This window comes from Molossus molossus, unplaced genomic scaffold (assembly GCF_014108415.1).
Source record: "Molossus molossus isolate mMolMol1 unplaced genomic scaffold, mMolMol1.p scaffold_m16_p_11, whole genome shotgun sequence".
In the NCBI taxonomy this organism is placed as follows: Eukaryota; Metazoa; Chordata; class Mammalia; order Chiroptera; family Molossidae; genus Molossus; species Molossus molossus.
This window is the reverse complement of record NW_023425346.1, coordinates 9992311-10010971: the sequence shown is the minus strand read 5'-3', so window position 1 is coordinate 10010971 and position 18661 is coordinate 9992311. Positions and strand designations below refer to the sequence as shown.

The 18661-nt window shown below is 44.2% G+C and overlaps 1 protein-coding gene and 1 long non-coding RNA gene across 2 annotated transcripts in view; one reads left to right on the top strand and one right to left on the bottom strand.

The window, feature by feature from the left end:
• CFAP221 (cilia and flagella associated protein 221) overlaps positions 1 to 3218 on the top strand; it is a 131456-nt gene extending 128238 nt beyond the window's left edge. Inside the window, exon 23 of the mRNA XM_036254841.1 lies at positions 3110 to 3218. Coding sequence (XP_036110734.1) covers positions 3110 to 3218 — 109 coding nt within the window. The remainder of the gene's footprint in view (positions 1 to 3109) is intronic.
• The window catches only part of LOC118625731, a 20998-nt gene extending 3729 nt beyond the window's left edge, over positions 1 to 17269 (bottom strand). Inside the window, exons 1-3 of the long non-coding RNA XR_004958715.1 lie at positions 17173 to 17269; positions 13466 to 13593; positions 3204 to 3310 (exon numbers count right to left, since the gene is read on the bottom strand). This is a non-coding gene — a long non-coding RNA (uncharacterized LOC118625731). The remainder of the gene's footprint in view (positions 1 to 3203; positions 3311 to 13465; positions 13594 to 17172) is intronic.
• Positions 17270 to 18661: the final 1392 nt, after the last annotated feature.

Below are 18661 nucleotides of genomic sequence, written 5' to 3'. Positions count from 1 at the left end.
GCTGGTTTTTTTTTTAAAGATAAACAAGATTGATGGACCCTTAGCTAGACTCACCAAGAAACAAAGAGAGATAACCCAAATACACAAAATCAGAAATGAAAGAGGAGAAGTAACAACTGACACCACAGAAATACAAAGGATCATTAACAACTCCTATGAACAATTATATGGCAACAAATTCGACAATCTATGTGAAACGGACCAATTTCTAGAAACAGTCTCCCAAAACTGGACCTGGAAGAGATAGAAAACTTGAACAGACCTATATATAACACCTAAGGAAATTTTAGAAGTAATCAAGACTCTCCCAGCAAACAAAAGCCCAGGCCCGGACAGCTTCACGGGGGAGTTTTACTGAACATTCAAAGAACTAACACCCATTCTCCTCAAACTATTTCAAAAAAATTCAAGAAGAAGGAAGACTTCCAAACTCGTTTTATGAGGACAGCATAATTCTAATTCCAAAACCAGAATAAGACACTACAAAGAAAGAAAACTACAGGCCAATATCCCTGATGAACATAGATGCCAAAATCCTTAATAAAATACTAGCAAATTGGATCCAGCAATACATCAAAAAAACTGTTCACCATGGCCAAGGGGGATTCATCCCAGGGGAGCAAGGATGGTACAATATTCACAAATCAATAAATGTGATACACCACATAAACAAAATAAAAGATAAAAACTACATGATCGCATCAATAGATGCTGAAAAAGCATTCGACAAAAATCCATCGCCCATTTCTGATAAAAACGCTCAGCAATCTGGGAATAGAGGAATCATATCTTGACACAATAAAAACCATATATGGCCCGGGCTGGTTTGGCTCAGCCGTTAGAGCATCAGCCTGCAGTCCAGAGAGACCTGGATTCGGTTCCCGCTAAGGGCATGTAGCTTGGTTGGCACGTAGTTTGTCCCCGGCGCTGGTTGGGTTGTGCGGGTGGCAACCACTAGATGTGTCCCTTTCACATTGATCTTTTCTCTCTCTCAATCTCTCTCTCTCTCTCTCAATCTCTCTCAATCTCTCTCTCTCTCTCTCTCTCTCCCCGCCCCCCTCCTTCCCACTCTATCTGAACAAGAAATGGAAAAATGTCCTCGGGTGAGGATTTTAAAAAGTACATAAAACCATATATGAGAGACCTACAGCCAACATCATACTCAATGGGCAAAAACTAAAAGCATTTCCCTTAAGAATAGGAACAAGACAGGGGTGCCCACTTCCACCACTCTTATTTAACATAGTACTAAAAGTCTTAGCCACAGCAATCAGATAGGAAGGAAAAATAAAAGGGACCCAAATGGGAAAGGAGGAAGTGAAACTCATTATTCACAGATGGCATGATATTATGAAGCCGCCCAAGTGTCCATCAGTATACAAATGGATAAAAAAGCTGTAGTACATATACACAATGGAGTACTATGCAGCTGTAAGAAAGAAAGATCTCGTGTCTTTGAGACGACATGGAGGGACCTGGAGAGTATTATCCTAAGTGAAACAAGCCAAGCAGAGAAAGACAAATATCACATGATCTCACTTATTTGTGGAATGTAATGAACATAACAGTCTGAGGAACAAGGTAGACCCAGAGACGTGGAAGTAGGGTACAGACTGACAACCCTCAGAAGAGGAGTGGGGGGAGATAAACCACAGAACTTATATGCATGTATGCATAACCAATGGGCGTGGACAACAAAGCTGGGGATGGGAAGGATGGGGAGGAGGATGTCAATGGGGAAAAGAAGGAAAAAATAAAATAACACAGCCATGCATTTTGAATTCACATATTTTGCAGTTAAATTAGTTTATGTACATTTTTTTTCATGTGTCAAAATTGTCAACATAATTATCTTTTTTTTGGCTGACTAGTATTCCAATAGGTTGATATTCCACAGACAATTTTCAAAAGTTCTTTTGGCTCAGAAATTCTCTCCAACTGCTATCAGGTATTATCCGATGCTCAGTTTCGTCTCCTCTGTCCTCATTTGTCCCTTTTCCTCCCCTTCTCCAGCCTCAGCCAGAAGCTGGCAGCGTCCTCACTGTCAGGCACTTGGACAGACAGGGACAGGACAAAGGAACACATCAGTGGTGTTTGATTTCCAAGACTGCTATCTATTTGGTTTCTGACAAATAATATTTTCATGGATGCAAAGAACCATGATGGCTGCGATATCCGGAAAGATTCTTTGCTACCCTGGTGGTGACCTCAGCTCTCTCTGAAGTCCCACTAAGGGAATCATAGAATGGCCAAGAAACTGAGAGACTAACTATAGATGTTGACACATCACTCAACACTTCTTAGATTTTCACAATATTACTCCATCTCTAATACCTGACCTATATAGTTTTAAATGATTCCATAAAATGATGCCAATTAATTTTTTTAAGTATATATATTAGGGAACATTTTACTTCTCCATGTTCAGATATTTCTGCTTTTTCAAATTGGGTATTTGCAGAATTTTTTATTTCACTCTCTTTAGAAAATGTTTCAGAATTACTTGATTTTATAATGTATTCTTCCATCTAGGCAGATCATATGGCCAAGCTCACACTCTTTAGACATCTGTCCTTTGAACCACATGTACTCATCATTTCCTCCCAGATGCTGAGAAAGTTCTACCCAGCAACCCCTTGCCACACCCAACAAAGGTCTGGGCTCCAGTCAGCCACTACTCATCCAGGTGTTTCATCCCCCCTCTTGACTTCCACCCTGAGGAGCCTTCATCAGAGTCAGAGATGTTGTGTGTCTACTGTATTTACAAAACGAAGAATCAACTCTAGCCCACTGAGCATTTAGAAGACATCGTGCTGGGATGTTTATGAATAATTTCTCATTTCACCGTCTCAGTAGTACTGGGGGATGGGAAGCACCACCCTTTCTACATCTGGAAAGGGGACTGATGGTTTAGGTAACTCGCATGCTAAGAAACGGGTGCAGCTGGACTGGAGCCAGGTTTGAATCACTTAGCCAAGTGTTTTTCGCTGGCAACTAAATTACCACTAATATAAGTATATAAAATGACTCCTTAAACCTTCACTGAGGGCGTCTGTGGAGTGTTCTGTGGAGTGCTCTGATGTACCCTTGTCTGGTTTTTTGTATTTAGAGAGGTGAAAGACCAAGCACAGCCCACGGAGAAGGCAGGAGAAAAGGTGCTGGAGGAGATAAAGAATCTACGAGCCAAAGCTCTCAACTCGTACCTGATTCTAGAATAAAGACCACTAGGTCAGTTCTTCTCACTGCTTTCTGCTTGCACCGTGGTCCTTCGTGTCCATTTATGTGCTGGCCATTTGTGGAATTAAAGTTTCTAGAGGAAAAAAATTATAAAATGTGAATGATGTGTGTGTGTGTGTGTGTGTGTGTGTGTGTGTGTAAGTTTTAATTTAAAAAATAAAATGTCATTAGTATGATGGCAATGTTTAAATCTCCTTGGTGGCAGGGTTCGTGTTGGCACAGGCTTCCCAAGCAAGGCATGAGCCTCTGTGAAGAAAGACCAGGAGCCAGGTGCTCAGAGTCGTTTAGAGGGGTGATGCCCAGGGGCCAGAGGAAGTAAGAATGTGGGGAGGGGACAATCTCCCACCTCTGCACGGAACCAGCCCCCTCAACCCCCGAGCATCCCTGACTTTGGCTTTGACAGCCATTCCCGGAGAGCTCAGCCTTGGCGAGGACACTGGCTCCCCAAGTAGCTCGCTATGCAATGGCAGACCCTAGCGAGGGGGGGTTGGAAATGGAGAGGGCATTGTGGGGCAACCAGAGCTTGCAGACTGGTTTGAAAGCAACTGAAAAAACACCCCTCTGGGAACTCTCAGAAACACCTGGAGCAGGAGATCATTGCCAAGGGGCCAGGAGTCCCTATAACCATGTCAGTAAAAGCCAGGCCTTTGATTGTGTTTGTCAACATGGCTTCGTTCACTTGCGTGAGCTGGTGAGTGGGCTGTATTATAACAACCCATAATCAATCAAATGTACTTCCTCCTTTTTTTTTTTGCATTTATCTTCAGATAGAGTGGAAGGGAGAGAGGGAGGAAGAGAGAGAGAGAAACATCGATGTGAGAGAGACACATCGACTGGTTGCCACCCATATGACCCCAGCCGGGGCCAGGGACAAACTGCAACCGAGGTACATGCCATTAGTGGAAACCGAACCTGGAACTCTCTGGTCCGCAGGCCGACGCTCTAACCGCTGAGCCAAACCAGCCAGGGCTCCTCCATTATTTTTTGTGCATATGTTTAAATAGCTGATATCAGACTCTATATACAATTTGAAAGGACTCTTCATTAACTCATTGATTCTGACATTTTCCTGGGATTTTTTTTCCATCATGAAACCAAAACCAAGACTAAGGCCATCCCAGCCCATGTACAAAATAGAAGTTTTCATCACTCAGTTATGCCCCAAGTCCCTATGGGAAATGCCCTGGGAGGCAGAGGGAGACCCCAGCAATGGGAGGCAGAGCCCAGTTGCCACTCCTCAAAACCAGGTTTTCCAGATACAGCAGTACCCAGTTAAAACTAAATTTCAGATATACAACAAATAATATTTTAGTATAAGTATGTCCCAATAGTATATGTACTATTTGATACATATTACACTAAAAAAGTAACTCCTGGTTTATCTAAAACTCATATTTTTATTTGCTGAATCTGGCAACCCTACTCAACACCGAGTGGTCTTTGAGAGACAGTGTATGAATGGATACTGAATGAATGAGACAGAGGCAGTAATTACCAAGGGCGTTGTGTGTGAGGCATGAGGCAGGCTTTCCATCCAACTAGAACACTTAGTTTTCCCTGAGGCCTAATGTGTGCCAGGGCCTCTGCTGACCCACATACCCAGAAAGAGGCCATATTACTTCTTCTCCCCAGTAAAGAAACCCAAGTGTCCCATAAGCCAGGCGACTCCCCAAGCTGGTGACTCTGAGGCCTGGGCACAATCAGGATGGGATTTTTTAGGCACCCAGAACTCAGAGCCAGTCAGCTGTGATGTGCAAGAGGGGCAGCTGGAGACAAGGACACTGCCTGACACTCCCCAAGGACACCAGTCTTCATTCAAGAGTCACAACAACCCTGGCCGGTTTGGCTCAGCAGTCAGAGGGTTGGCCCACAGACTGAGGGGTCTCAGGTTCTATCCCTGGCCCCAGTCGGGGTCATTTGGGAGGCAACCAATCAATGTCTCTCTCTCACATCAGTGTTTCTCTCTCTCTCCCTCCCTCCTCCCTTCCACTCTATCTAAAAAAAGAAAACAAAAGTCACAACAGACCCTGTGTGTTCTCTCTCTGCTTCCTCCTCCTTGTCATCCTCCTCTGTTAATAAGCTATAAATTTGTCCCACATTATCAGCTTAAGGCAGCCATTTTCAAACGTTTTCATCTCATGGCACACATAAACTGATTAATTACTTAAATTCGACAGCACACCAAAAAATATATTTTTTGCCGATCTGACAAAAAAAAATAGGTATAATTTTGATTCATCCACACAGGACGGCTATGGTTGTATTGGCTGTTGTCATTTTTTTATTTGACAATCTAAGGGAAAAGAAGTCAGTGCCCCTGGCTTAATAGTCAGGTATTGCATGTTTTAAAAATTCTTGCAGTACACCAGTTGAAAATCACTGGCTTAAGGGATACAGTGAGGTCACATTACTTTTACTACTTAAAGTCCAAAATGTATATCTCCCATCCCACCTATAACAAAAAAGTGGTGTACCGGGGGCTAATTTTCTTCCCAGGATAAGTCCATGCACCCCAGGGGGCCGTATGCTGCCCATGAGGCGGTCCTGATGACCACTAAGGAGTCCTGGGCCTTCACTGCCCCAGCACGGGCTATCTCTGCAGTCTGATGGGTGCCCATCAGCAGTGCGGACGGAGGCTCAAGCCACCGCTGCCGGCCAGGCGCAGAAGGGAGAGCAGCCTCTCCGCGCGATGCAGGCCCGGGAGAGGGCACCGTGCGCATGCGCACCAAGCCGTGCTGGGACCATTTCCCAGGGCTGGGGACCCAGAGGAAGACCGTGACAAGTCTAGCATCACATTAAGAGTGTATTAAGGACCCCAATAAAGTCAATAAAAAAGTTTTTTTAATGTAACATGTACGAAAAAAGAGCACAAAATAAGAGTACGGCTCAATAAATGTTCACAGTGTGAGCATACTTGTATGACAAGAGTTTATTAAGGGACCGGACATAGCACACGCCTCCCGGGTGGCACGGGGTGCTGTGGACACCCTCTGCACCGCGTGGCAGGCGCCAAAGGGTATCCAGGACAGGGCAGGAGGGTTGGGGACTGGCGCCTGACCCGCCCTGACCAGGGGAAACCGCCCATCGCGCCTCCCCCGCGGCCACCGGCCTGTGCGGGACCGACGACCGGACCCTGCGGGCCGCGGGGAGGAGCAGGACGGCCTCGTAGGGCATCTGGGGGAGAGGGCTGTCTTCCGGCGGGTCCAGCTGGCAGCGGGCAGCGCCCCGCAGTGGTGAGGGCAGGAAGTGGCCCGTCTCCACCGCAGATGCGCACACAACCCAGGGGAGCTGCTGAGTGCCACCCCGGAGCCAGGCGCCAGCCGGTCCCGGAAGGGACACCACCACCAGCCTGCCCCGGGCGAGGGTACCCGCCACCACGGAAACCGTTTCTGAGGATGGCTGGTCAGGCTCATCTCAGAGTCAGACATCCTGTGACACCAACAAAGGAAAACATGGGTGCTCCCGGCTGGAGTATGGGGGCAAGGTGGAGATAAGAGGCCCTGGGACATTTGTCTCCTATCCACTACCCTAAACCAATCATTTAAAATATTCTTTTAGCCCCGGCCAGTTTGTCTCAGCGGTTGGAGCATCGGCCTGCGGACCAGAATGGGTTCGGTTCCGCTAGGGGCACGTACCAAAAATAAAACAATATATACAGAGCACTCCCATCGTATCTACTTTACCCAGCTTCCCCTAATGTTAATATCTACTATGGTACAATTATCAAAAACAGGAAATTAAAGTTAGCACAGTGCTATTGACTGATGTCCTTTTATTTGTCCAGGATGCCACACATATATATTTTTTTTTAATTTTGAAACAATTTTAGACTAAAGGAAAATGTGTAAATCTAATACAGAGCACTCCCATCATATCTACTTTACCCAGCTTCCCCTAATGTTAACATCTACTATGATACAATGATCAAAAACAGGAAATTAAAGTTGGCACAATACTATTGACTGATGTCCTTTTATTTGTCCAGGATGCCACACTGCACTTAGTCATTGAGTCTCCTGTGATAGTCCTTGAGGTCTCTCCTTATTCTTCATGACCTTGACACTTTGGGTAGTAGTTTTCTAGAATCTCCTACAGTATGGATTTGTCTAATGTTTTCTCATGATTGGGATGAGGTTATGCATTTCTGCAAGAAATGCACAGAAGAGACAGGTCATTGGGTCTTATTACTGGTGACGTTTACCTTGTTCACTTGGTTCAAGTGCTGTCTGCTGAGTTTCTCCACTGAAAAATTTCTACTTTTCCCTTGGTAGTTAATACCTTAGAGGAGATCATTCGAGATTACGCAAACATCCTATTCCTCCTCAACTTCAGCACCCATGAGTGGATCTTGTTTACAACCATCATTACCACCGTGTTTGGTTATGATGATTTCCATGACCTGCCCTCCTCCAACTTGCATTCATTCATTATTTATTTATTTATATCAGAATGGAATCATGGATATTTATTTTATTATACAGGTTATAATTCAATACCATCATTATTTTGTTGCTCAAATTTTTTCCACTTTGGCCACTGGGAGCTCCCTCAGGCTCTCTGTCCTTAAACATGCCCCCGTCCTTTTTAAAGCACTCTCTTACTCTCTGGTATTACAAGATGGTCTGGGTTATCTCGTATTTTCTCCGCCTCAGCCCTGGAGCCAACTATTTTTCCAAGGAGCCTGGTTCCTTTTATTGGAGAATGATGCTTCTGTTGGGGCTAAAACACACAATTTTTCTTCCCACCTTCTAAGTTTTTCTAGCTGAACTAGTAATCAAATGAATAGGGAGAGACTAACAGGAAAAACTCAGATTTGTAGTATGTGTGCATGGGGAATTCATAAAAGCATGAAATGCCCAAAGACCTTAAGGTAAAATTGAGTATATGGGGTATACGTGACATTTGGGACACAGGAGGAAGGAGAGGTGGGCAGGGGTCTGAGATTTCAAAGGAACTAGGCAATTTACAGGTAGTTGAGGAATTGTGAAATATTCATGGCAGAACAATTTTTGCTAGGTAACGCAGAAGCAACAGAACATGTTGGTGATCCAGCCAGGCCCCCGCCTACAGACCTTCATCCATCATGCTCAGTTCAAAGCAGGCTAAGGCGAACATCCTAAGATTTGTTTCCTGAAACAGGCTTTTCCATCTGAATTTCTTAGGCAGGAAAGTGGGGAAGATCAAAAGTTCTCTGAGTCTTTTGTTTCTTAATAACCAGCTTAAGATCCATATCCCAAAAGGCAGTTTAAGGTAGCAAAATTTTGGTCCCCTTTACTTAGAAACCAAGTCGCTCATTGCCACTGGGGTCTCACTTATTCTAGTCTCTCTCAGTAGGCAGAGCTAGGAAATATATGTATTTATACTAACCCACACATATAACCACATCTATATCTATCTAATAAAAAACATGAATTGATACTGTTACTCCTGATTACAGTCCAGCGCTATAAGGTTCATTTTAGCTCTTTCCTCATTTGTAACTTCTTTCTCCTACAGTGATTAATCCACTCTCCTTGTCCACAGTTTGTTGACTTACATGTTCAGTCCTAGTATATCTATAAAGTAATGTCAGAATTGCTAACCTATCTCCCTGTGGGAAACACATGTACTACATAGATTATAGTATTTGTGTTATTTTGTCTTTGACATTATAGGGTCGTTAAAATACAGTTTTTCAAGGTTACTCAGGTTAGTTATTTTTTTATTCTCTCCACTCCTATCAGTGTGGTTATATTATTCATCTGAATGCAGCCAAGTTCACTGATTGTTTATGTCCCACCTTGGGTTCCCCCACATCCTCATTGGGTTTTTTAAAAATATTTTTTCTTTATTGATTTTAGAAAGACAGGAAGGGACTGGGAGTGAGAGATAGAAACATTGATGAGAGAGAACATCAACTTGGCTGCCTCCTGCACGCCCCCCACTGGGGATGTGGCCCACACCCTGGGCATGTGCCCTGACCAGGAATCGAACTGGCGACCTCTTGGTGCATGGGTCAACGCTCAGCCAGTGAGCCACACCGGCCAGGCTCCTCATTGGTTTTAATTACTGTTTATATTTGGGAATGTGAAGGGTATGCGGAGCATTGCTATAGTTCTAAGAGCCAGACTCAAGGAAGTGCCCTGCCCTCCTCATTCCTACAGCCAGTTCCCATTCTGTTCTCTTGTTACCCCTTTCAGACCCACCCTCTGTAGACAACCAGTCTCTGCAGTTTCTGATTTATCCTTCTCATTGGTAATCTTTTAAAAGCTCTCAAGGGCTGAGAACCCTGCTCTGTCCTTCGCATTCACTGGTCTCAGCGTCTCCTACAAACTGCCCACTCACACCGAGCACCTTTGCACCTGCTGTTCCTCAGACTCCCCCACCTTCTGGCCTCCGAACCCATCTCAGCCCAGGCTTCCCCAGGCTTCTGCCCGTGGGCCCTGCACTCGTTCTGAGGTAGGAATTAAGTCATCTCCCAGGGTCTAGTCCCCACCACTACGGAGAAAGGAGGGGCTCAGACAGGCTTATTCAGGGAGCTGCTCCCTGGACATCCAGCTTCAACACCACTAGCCACTTGCTTCAGCACGTCCAGCCAGCAGCTGCTGAGCCGCGCTAACTCTACCTACACATCCCCCTTTCTTCCTGGGTGGCCAGCACTGCATTATTGTGAGCTCTCTTGCTTAGGGCTTGTCACGTTGACTTTGAACCTGTTGTCATATCAGTGCATGCATCTGTAGCCATCTCAGTTTCCCCACCTATAAACTAGAACCAATTTCTTTTAATTTCTCTCCCTGCTTTCCAAGGGCCATCTTAGGGCTGCGACCGCTGGGAATGATTGTGCAGGTACTGGGGATCTAGTGCCACCTGGTGGATATCACAAAAGAGGCCTCTTCTGCCAAAGAAGTCAAAACCTCGGATTCCCATCATGAAGCAAAGCAACTTCCAAATATGAATGGTCATCTGTACTTTCTTCCCTTTTCCAGACCACTATTAGGTGGAAAAAGGAAAGAATCTCCTTGACCAGGTCATTGACCACATGAAGCTATCTGGGAGATCAATTGGCCAGGTTCCACGGAGATCACGGATGTAATCAAGGGCTGGCCCAGTGAACGGGGAGCTCAGGATTAAACAGCTGTCTCTGAACACCTGCCAACTCTCCCTCTCCCTTTTGCATTACTCAAATTATCACATCATTCTCTCTCTAAAGCCCAAAATATATAAAACCAAAGAACCTCAGGATAATTCACTACAACTGCTTTGTTTTGTAAGTAATTACAATTGCTTCATTTCAGTGTGTGAAGTATTTTCTCAATGATCCTCACAATGTTCTGAGACACAGAGTAGCTATTATTATGATGATTTACATATGGGGAAACTGAGGCCAAGAGAGGTTCATGGATTTTCCCAATGAACAAAAGGGCCTGCTTTTGGTAGAACCCAGGCTTCCTGATTCCTAATCTACTCTTTCTCTACCACATGAAAATATTAGAGATTTACATTTCTTCACATTTTATTTAAACTTTCACATTTTGGGTCTCTAAGAATAAAGATATTACATAATGATATTTATATTTTACTTAATTATCTGTTCTTTAAAATAGGTCATGTAGAAAAAATGCAAATGTCCCCGCTCTAAAAGCAATTGGTTTGGATTTAAAGGCATCAGGTGGTAAGTTTGTCCCCAAGGGCCGTGGCCGCATCGTGCTTGTTTCTACACCCCCGGCACACGGCGAGATGTTTGGCACAACGTAGGCTCTCAGTAAATATGTGTTGAATTGAAGAATGTGAAAGAAATATGGAAACTATGTGTTTACTATCTGTTCACCTTTCCATGGACATAGAGTATATTTGCTCTAGGAAAAATAGGAATTAAACCCAACAGATGAATTAGAATCCAGAACATCAGAGATGAAATGACACAAAAGTCATCTAATCCTGTCCTGGTAATAGTCTCCACAAATTTAGCAAGTTCATGCAGTTTCCTTGCCTTTTTATAAATAGGGAGAAATAACAACGACTTCATGGTATTGTTATGTGGCTAAATGAGATGTTACTGGCAGCACAGTGCATACTAAATATATTAGCTATTATTAGGATCTTAATATTTATTTGTTGAGGGAATAAAGCTGAGTTCTTACCCATCACCTCCTCTTCCTCAATTACCCTCCCACCCTCCACCATCCATCTCCCATTCTTCAAAAGATAAGTTGAGATCTGGGCCTGAAAGCAAACTTTCCAGTGGTGAGGGGGATGAAACTGCACTTAAGAACACTAAGGCTCTCTCTCCCAGTAGGGTTGGAGAGTAAATGTTTAAAGGATGGGGAAGGTGAGGTGTGAGCCTTTCAGAAGGCAGAGGAACGGGCTGGTTGGCTCGATGCTCTCTCATGCCCTTCCAAAGATGCAAAGGAGTCCGTCCCAGGTCTCTTTGTCCAGACCTCCCAGCCTTCGCCTACTGTCAGACCACAGGCCATTTACCCTTCTCTCACTAGATAGCGTCTCAGAGCGAGGTTTCATTTTATGAATGCAAGGAGACCGCCCTGGCCGGTTTGGCTCAGCGGTTAGAGCGTTGGCCTGCGGTCTGGAGAGACCCGGGTTCGGTTCCCGCTAAGGGCACGTACTTTGGTTGCAGTTTGTCCCCGGCCCTGGTCGGTCGTGTGGGTGGCAGCCACTCGATGTGTCCCTTTCACGTCGATGTTTCTCTCTCTCTCTCTCTCCCTCCCACTCTATCTGTACAAAAATTGCAAAAATGTCCTCGGGTGAGGATAAAACAAAAAAAATGAATGCAAGGAGACCTACCTCTCCTAGAGGACACCTCGCAGAAGGCCTCCTCATCAAGGGGCAGCCACTCTGAGGTGGAGAGCCCATGGCACCCCTCCCCTCCTCTGCACAGTGAGTCCAATCAGAGCAAGCAAGCACTTTACCCAAAGGCTGTTGACCAACAGGCAAACCAGGAACAATGGGCAGAGGCATTAAAAACTAGGCTGATCCCGCCCTGGCCGGTTTGACTCAGCGGTTGGAGCGTCAGCCTGTGTTCCAGAGAGACCCGGGTTCGGTTCCCGCTAAGGGCGCGTACCTTGGTTGCAGTTTGTCCCAGGCCCTAGTTGGTCGTGTGGGTGGCAACCACTCAATGTGTCCCTTTCACATCGATGTTTCTCTCTCTCTCTCTCTCTTCCTCTCCCTCTCTCCCACTCTATCTGAACAAAAAATGAAAAAATGTCCTTGGGTGAGAATGAAAAAAAAAAGAAAAAGGAAAAAAAAAAGGCTGATCCCTTTTCTCGGGAATCTGGACCGGAGAGTAGAAAGATACTTAGCAAGCTGGCAATAGGAACAGAGCTAGAAGCAGAGCTGGACAGGTATGAATACAAAAGTTGGGCGAGGCACCATAACAGACCCTGAGCAACTGAAGTTAGGGGGCAGTGGGTTTATAGCATTTGGAAAACACAGGAAATAAAGCAGATGTACCAAGAGACAACAAAAGGCAGGTCAAGATGGAGTCCAAGCATCCCTATCCCCAAGCATCCCCATTCCCAGCCTAACCAACACCCCTCTTTTTCTGGAAGAAGCTTAAGGGAGTCTGTGTTCCTTATCACTAAAGAGCCTAATCAGATCACAGAACTATGCAAAGCCATGGACAGGGGTCTGGTGACACATTCTCCAACAGTGGTATCTTCAAACAAATGTTTTGTTTCAGATGCTTTGTTTGCAGGAAGTTTGTTAAAGCCATTGTGAAAAGATTTTAGAAGAAACAATGAAAAAAAAAAAAAAGACCTTGAGATGTATATAGGAGGTTGTCAGACAATGCTGACTCCCCCAATAACCAATAGCTCAAGCCCTTACACACACACACACTCACACACACACACACACACACCCTCCCCCAGGTCCAGCTGTCAGTCTCTCAAAAGCTAGTGGCCCACAAAAGGTGGGGGCCTTCTTGATGTGTTTACTCTCCCTGATGGCAGAAGTTGACCTGAGTTGAGGCTAAACCTAGGGACAGACTACTCTCAAGATCCAGATTGCCTGGAGCTCCAAGCTGGCCACCCTTGGGACACCAGTGGTTCTGCCGCTCCCCCTTCTACCCTGGCCTTCCAGAAGCTCTCACCTGTGCTCTGGGCTGATACATTCACCTCCAATTACAAGCCTGACCAGGTGCCCAGGGTCTATCCTGTAACGTCTAGCTAATTGCTGTAGGCTTAACTAAACTGTTTACCCACCTTTCCCTAGATTCTGAGTCTAGAGTACTTACCAAGTCTAATCTCATCCTGCCGCAGATTGCTATGTACTTCCACCACCAAAAATCAAGCTTGATTAGCAGAAAGGCTAACAGGAGACAGAAATGTGGTTGCCATCAACATCAGGTGTTCACAGGATGACCTGCAAGTAGGAGGAGCACCAATGAGCAGTCACGCAAAGAGAAGAGTGATGGGAGAGGGAGCAGACCACACCCACTCCCAGCCTTGGAGCCACTGTCTAGTCTGCACTGGGGGTGGGGCGCTGATGTGGTAGGGGCAGCCTGCTGTGAAATACAGGACTGAGGTTTGAAAACAGACAATGAGGTTGAGTCTTAATCCAAAATGATACTATCTCAGCAACTGATACTGATGGACGAATTATAGATTTGAACTGTGTATTATTAAGGGAGCCTGCTAAGAAGCAGGAAATCAGATGGTTTGAAGATATTGGAAAAATTGTCATTTCATTGATACCTGGTGAGCTGATATCACTTCATCTATTGACACTATAGTCATCGCCAGCTTCTGATGATGTGTTTTGGAAACTTTCGCCATCAGGGAGAGTAAGCACATGAGTCCCAGCTTCTGATGGCAGAAGGACACTAAGCAACGACAGCCGGGTGGGAAATGGAACCGTGAACATGAAAGGTGAGTGTGCAGCACAGCCCAGGCAAGGGCTCCGGGACCTCTTGGTCAGTATCACAACATACAGCATGTTAACGTTAGTAAGAGAATGTTGTATATTGTGGCAATAAGGAAAGCTGGTATCTCAGAAAAGACAAGAAAAAGATTACTATTTTTTTTTTAATCATCACCCAAGGATATTTTTCCATTTATTTTTAGAAAGAGTGGGAGGGAGAGAAAAACATCGATGTGAGAGAGACACATCAACTGGTTGCCTCCTGCACAACCTTGACCAGGGCTGGGGACCGAGCTGCAACCTAGGTACTTGCCCTTGACTGGAATCGAACCCAAGACCCTTTGGGCCACAGGCTGACGCTCTAACCTCTGAGCCAAACCAGTCAGGGCAAGAAAAAAATTATTTTATATTAGAACAACATTTGTGTAAGAACTCAGATAACTTGGAGTTGACCTGAAAATATGATTCCATGACATTTTTAAAACATACATTTTCTGAGTCTGCCCCCAAAGTGGTGTGCTGTGCTGCCAGCCCGGGTCAAGCAGAGCGATCCAACACCGGCCGAAGCACATAGATCGGGTCACAAACACAATCCCGGAGCAAGAGGACCCAGGAAGCCTTGGAAAGTATCCAATTCTAGGTCTTGGAGCAAAAATAATTAAGATGGGCCTGGAATACCAATTTTTTTGGCTAGGAAGAAAGTATGCTTTCAAAATGATCCAGGGCAATTTTAAAGGATAAAGCTGGAAGGGGCTGTCACTGAGCCAACTGTGACAATTTTGACATTAGAAAAAAAGCAACAGTTGCTACAGAACCATACGAAGCATGCTTTAAGAAAAAAAAAAGACATGCACAATTTTGTAAATGATGTTTACAGTATGTTGATAAAGCCAAACTCTATATATTGTACTCAAGTTTTGTATCATCATTGTAAATTTAATAGCTAAAAGATTAATTGCAATCCTGGTAGATGTAGAATCTCATCAGCTCACCTCATGCAACAAAAAATTATAGATTTTACTCTTTAGGAAAAAAAAAAAGACAGCCCAACTGGTGTGGCTCAGTGGTTGAGCACCAACCCATGCACCAAGAGGTCGCTGGTTCAATTCCTGGTCAGGGCACATGCCCAGGGTGTGGGCCTGATCCCTGGTGGGGGCATGCAGGAGGCAGTCACTCGATATTCCCTCTCATGGATGTTTCTATTTCTTTCTCCTTTCCTCTCTCTCTAAAATCAATGAAGAAAAAATAATAATAATAATAAAAGATATAAGCTTGGGAAGTCCTATTATCTCCACATGACTCAGACTACTAAGCACCAAATTGTGATGAATTGTCCTGGAAATCTGAACCGTCCTCAGGCAGGAATATCCCACCAAGAGTTCCACCCGTAGCGTCTCACTGTGAAGTGGCCTGAGAGGACAGCTCTGTGCCCCTGGGTGGGGAGTACATCTGTAATGTCAAGATGGATAAAGGAATCTACCTGAATTGATACTTCGGTGCTAGTTAGATTATCTGTAATGAGTTTCAGTCCACTGTTTCATATGTACTTTGGTTTAAGATGTTTGAAACAGGTAAGAGAATCTGTTACATTTTATTTTTTATTAGATTTAAGAACAAGAGTTGCTTAAAAGTTTAGGAAGATTTTACTAATTACATTTGAAAAACTCCTTGGGGGGTGTATTTAAGAGAATCAGTTAAATTAAATTTGAAAGTATGTTTGAAGTGTCTAAGGAACTTTGATCTATTAAGTGCAGAAGTAGTGTGGTGTAGTTAAGAAAGATTCAATCTGTAAAGCCCACAGTTCATTGAAAATTAATCAAAAAACAGGTAGAAAACAATCATATTTTATACAATTACTGGATTTCTAATACAATAATATTTTTAAAATTCTTTTTTCTTAATTGATTTTAGAGAGAGAGGAAGGGAGCAGGAGAGATAGAAACATCGATGAGAGAGAAAATCGATTGGCTGCCTCCTGCATGCCCCCCACTGGGACTGTGCCCACAACCTGGGCATGTGCCCTGACCAGGAATCGAACTGGTGACCTCTTGGTTCATGGGTCGACGCTCAACCACTAAGCCACACCGGCCGGGCAAGATATTAAACTAAAGTTTTAGGCTTAGGAGACCCAGGATATTTAAACAGCCCACTAACCTAGTAACTCTTAAATTTTCTTTTATACCCAGGAGCCTCCACAAAAAGTTTTTATGAAGAAAAAGAAAATCTGAATAAGCCTATAAATAAGATTGAATCTGTAATCAAAAATCTTCCAACAAAGAAATCCCTGGTGAATTCTACCAAATATTTAAAGAAGAACTAATAATACCAATCCTTCTCAAACTTCTCCCAAGAACTGTAGAAGAGGAGATACTTTCTAATTCATTCTATGGGCCAGTATTCCCGGGTTCGATTCCTCATTAGGGGCTCCATCTGTGCAGGAGGCAGCCGCTTATGTTTTACTTTCACATCAATGTTTCCCTCTCTCTTCCTCTCTTTCTAAAAACTTTCTATCTAAAAATCAATAAAAATATATTTTTTTTAAAAAATGGGCAAAGCGTCCAGCTGGTGTGCTCAGTGGTTTAGTGTTGACCCATGGACCAAGAGGTCACCGGTTCGATTCCCAGTCAGGACACATGCCCAGGATGTGGGCCCGATCCCCAGTGGGGGCATGCAGCAGGCAGCCAATCGATGTTCTCTCTCATCGATGTTTCTATCTCTCTCTCCCTCTCCCTTCCTCTCTCTCTAAAATCAATAAAGGGGGGGGAGTGGGCAAAGGACTGGAATAGACATTTCTCTGAAGAAGATATACAAATGACAATAAGCACCTGAAAGAAAAGATGTTCAACATTGCTAATCATTAGGGAAATGCAAATCAAAACCACGAGATACCACCTCACGCCCATTAGGATGGCTACTGTAAAAAACTAAAACTTAAAAGATAAAATAAAACAGAAAATAACAAGTGTTGGCAAAGATGTGGCGAAACTGAAACCCTTTTGCACTGTTAGTGGGGATGTAAAATAGTGCAGCCCCTGTGGAAAACAGTACGCTGGATCTTCACAAACTTAAAAATGGAACTACCGTGTGATCCAGACGTCCCAGGTCAGGTGCCCGAAGAGCTGAAAGCACAGTCTTGCAGAGATATCTGTACGCTCATATTCACAGCAGCATTATTCACAATTGCTAAAACGTGAAAGGAACCCAAGTGTCCATCATCAGATAAATGAATAAGCAAAATGTGCTATATACATACAATGGAATATTTTTCAGCTTAAAAGGAAGGAAATGCTAAAATATGAATAAACTTTGAGGACATTATACTAGCTGAAATAAACCAGTTACAAAAAGACAAAAACTGCATGATTCTACTTACATGAGATACTTAGAATAGTCAAAATTATGGCCAGACATGAGGATGGTGGTTGCCAGGGGCTGGGGCAGGGAAATGAGGAGTTAGTGTTTAATGGATGTACAGCTTCCATTTTACAAGATGAAGAGTTACAGGGCTGGATGGTGGTGATGGTTCCACAACACTATGAATGTATTTAATACTCTGACTATACACTTAAATATATTTAAGATGGTAAATATTATGTGTATTTTTTCATTTTACAATGAAAAAAAAAACCCATCAGATGTTCTGGAATTCACCATGTCCATGGTGCTCGTCCCTGTATTTATTTCCTGTTTATCACCTAATCTTGTCCCAGTCGCCCACCCCTATGGGCCTCCCAAACTCCACTATGACTTTTTTTTTTTATCTTCACCCGAGGACATTTTTCCATTTTTTGTTCAGATAGAGTGGGGGAGAGAGAGAGAGAGAGCGCGCGCGAGAAACATCGACGTGAAAAGGACACATCGAGTGGTTGCCACCCACATGACCCAACCAGGGCCAGGGACAAACTGCAACTGAGGTAAGTGCCCTTAGCGAGAACCGAACCCGGGTCTCTCTGGACCACAGGCCAACGCTCTAACCGCTGAGCCAAACCGGCCAGGGCCACTGTGACCTTTAGAATTCTTGGTCCATCATCAGCAAATTCCTTCTCTGAACATTCATCTTCACCTCCTTCTTTGAACATTCACTTCTCTTACTTGCCTGCATCAGAACTTGGCCATCTTCCCTGAGGACACCATATAGCCTCCCTAAGTTAAACCATTTTCTTCCTCATACTCCGTGAAAATTGGGACAGAACAGGTGTTCTCTGCACTCCCCATGGCCATTTTCTCCTCACAAACCTCAGTCCGCTGAGATGCATTCCATCAGACCGGTCCGTACACTACCATCCTGGCGTGTTTATCCATCCACCTCCTGGTCACTCTCCCTCTCATTCTTGAGTTATTTTAGCATCTGGATTCCTGTATTCTTCTCCGCTCCCCTTTTCACAATTCCTGCCAACTTCAGTATTGGCAGAGACAATCCACCCAACATTTTGGCTTCTCATAACTGAGCCTCCTGTTTGTACCCGAGATTTAACTTACAGAGGTGAACAAGGAACAAAGTGGAAAGGTCAATGCCATTTAAAGTAGCATTTACTATTCACATTTCCTGAGAGGAGGGAACATGCCATGA